We start from the raw sequence: 2,822 nt of genomic DNA, 5'->3' as shown, positions 1-2,822 counted from the left end.
TCTTTGGAACATCCGCCTTCTTTACCGTCAATTGGTGGTAACCTAATCTCAAATTTATCTTAGAGAACACCATGGCTCCCTTTAAATGATCAAAGAGATCATCTATATGAGGCAATGGGTACTTGTTCTTGATCGTCACCTTGTTCAACTGCCTATAATCTATACATAACCTGATAGTACTGTCTTTCTTCTTGACAAACAAGACCGGTGCTCCCCAAGGTGATACACTGTGTCTGATGTAACCCTTATCTACTAGTTCCTACAACTGAACTTTCAACTCCTTCAGTTCTGCTGGCTCCATCCTATATGGTGCCTGGGAAATAGGTGTTGTACCTGGAATTAAATCGATAGTAAACTCAACTTCCCTATCAGGTAGTAAACCTAATAACTTTTAAGGGAAAACATCCAGGAACTCCTGTACAACTAGTACATCCTCAGCTTTCAACTTCTCGTCCTGTGAAATCGTCACATGGGCTAAATAGGCTTCACATCCTTTATTCAACAGCTTCCTAGCCTTCACTACTGATATAAGCTTCTTGGAAGTATCCTTTGCTTCCTACAAATACTATCTCCTGTTCACCTGGTCTTCTGAATACTATCTCTGTCTTAAAACAGTCAACAACAACATAATATTTACCCATGAAATCCATGCCTAAAATAACATCAAACTCTAGCAACTCTAGTGGAATCAGATCAACCCATAAACTCTGATCCCCTATAACTATCTCACATTTCCTATAATACTCATGCACAACTAGAACATCTCCAACAGGCATAAAAATGAACAAGTTCTCAGATATACTCTTACACACTCTATCTATATGCAATGCAAACATGCTAGATATGAATGAGAGCATAGCACTAGGATCAAATAATGCATAAGTAGGTTGATTACATAAAGTTACTGTACCAGTCATGACATCTGGAAACTCCTCAGCTTCCTGGTGGGTTACTGCGTACACTCTACCCTACTGTTGGGGTCGTTCTGTTATCCCTTTCTGCTTAGCTGCACTGGATCCCTCACCTTTGGCTTCAGTTCCTCTAGGTTGGTCTACAGTCTGAGAAATTACTCTCTGTTCGTTATGGGCCTCACGAGCTACCTGGGGACAATCTCTCTTGAAATGTCCTGCCTGTCCACACTGGAAATAAACATTTATACCACTATAACATGTATTTGTATGATGCTTACCACAACTCGCGCACAATGACTTCCTACCTGTACTAGCTACTGACTTACTAGTACGACCTATTATTGATCTACTAACTAACCCAGCTGTAGGTCTTGATCTCTTCTTGCTCGAACCTTGTTGGCTCCCTCCTCCCTGATTTCTCATACTTGACTATCCAAAGAATGGGGGTGTAAAACTATTACCTCTTGTTTCTGCTAGGGTCATGTGTTGTTCCTCCTTGCCTTTCTGGGGTTAGTCTACATCAGCTAAACTCCACTTTACTCTGATAGTTGTCTCAACTAACTGAGTGAAGTCCACCTAATTAGCTATAGAAGTAACTGGAGTACGTATCTCCTTCCTCAGGCCGTTCTCAAATCTTCTACATCTCTCATTCTTTTCCACAATGATCGAGAGAGAATACTGGGATAACTCTGTGAATCTCTGCTTATACTCAACGACCGTCATCAATCCCTAAACTAGCCTGAGAAACTCATCTCTCTTCGCTTCCCTGAAAGAACTCGAGTAAAACTTATCTTCAAATACTTTCTTGAACTTTGGCCAAGACATAGCCTCTGAACTACTCCTGGCCTTTATCACCTTCCACAATTTCTCGGCTTCTTTCTGTAGCAAGAACACTGCTAATCCGACCTTGCAGTCCTCAGGGCATCTCATAACACTAAAACACTTTTCAATCAAGTTCAACCAGACCTCAGCATTTGCTGGATCTGTAGCTTCATCAAATGTCGTTGCACCTAAGGCTTTCAGCCTCTCGATGCCATATTTCTTTTCTGGTTCTGCTTGAACTTATCCTACACTCGCAGCTAGCCTTTGAGTGATCCTAATACTCTATCCTCTAGCTGAGAATCTGTTACCACTTGTGGGGTACTCGACTCACTCTTTGAAGTCGTCTCTTGTACTATTGGTTCTCTGACTCTCTTCCCTTTTGGGTCTGAGTCCTTTCTAACTTCAGGACCTCTATTGGTAGGGTCAGCATTCCCCTCCTCTGTCTGCTTGCTCAGCCTGCCATTTCTTCTCGGCATCTTTACCTATTTAATAAGTACACATGTTAGAGACTCACTTTAGGGACCTAATTTAATGCATGAACTCTCTCTTTCTCCAAAATTCTTATGCTCTGATACCAACTTGTCACACCCCCTCCTAGATTAACCTCTTCACCTAGAAGAAGATATGACCACAGCAGTTACCAACCCTTTTGTTGGCACTTACTGCCTACTAGCTTGAAAATGAAGCATGTTTTGCTATGTAAGTTCTAATGAATAATGTATGCTTATTCTTATGATCCTTGTTAGGGTTTCTAATAGGTTAAGCAAGTTAGTAGGTAGTAAGTGCCAACAAAAGGATTGGTAACTGCTGCAATCATATCTCTTTCTAAGTTAAGAGGTTAATCTGGGAGGGAGTGTGACACTATCTACTAACCCTAAAATAGGTAGGAGTGAATTCCATCTTGTAGGACTATGTCCCCAACTATCTATCCAGTTTGTCCTCAAAATGGAAGGCTTATTGAGCAGTTGTTTAACTACTCTCACCTATGCGAATCAAAGGACAATTTCAAATAAACAGGAGTTCATAGTTAGCTCCGGATTAAGATCGAGTTATCCTAGGTCATCGAATTGAAATAGTCAGTATTAGCAG

General features: G+C 41.0%; 1 protein-coding gene across 1 annotated transcript; it reads right to left on the bottom strand.

Annotated features, from left to right (window-relative positions):
* Nucleotides 1–259: 259 nt before the first annotated feature.
* Nucleotides 260–917, bottom strand: LOC150036386 (uncharacterized). Its single transcript, XM_090313655.1, has 2 exons — nt 524–917; nt 260–381 (listed from the first exon to the last, which is right to left on the bottom strand). Exons 1-2 carry the CDS (start codon nt 915–917, stop codon nt 260–262), a joined length of 516 nt encoding a protein of 171 aa, XP_090169781.1.
* Nucleotides 918–2,822: the final 1,905 nt, after the last annotated feature.

The sequence above is a fragment of the Benincasa hispida genome, chromosome 5, assembly GCF_027475165.1.
Source record: "Benincasa hispida cultivar pf3 chromosome 5, pf3_genome.v1.1, whole genome shotgun sequence".
NCBI classification, from domain to species: domain Eukaryota; kingdom Viridiplantae; phylum Streptophyta; class Magnoliopsida; order Cucurbitales; family Cucurbitaceae; genus Benincasa; species Benincasa hispida.
The sequence above is the reverse complement of the archived record's forward strand: the minus strand, read 5'-3'. Positions and strand labels throughout refer to the sequence as shown.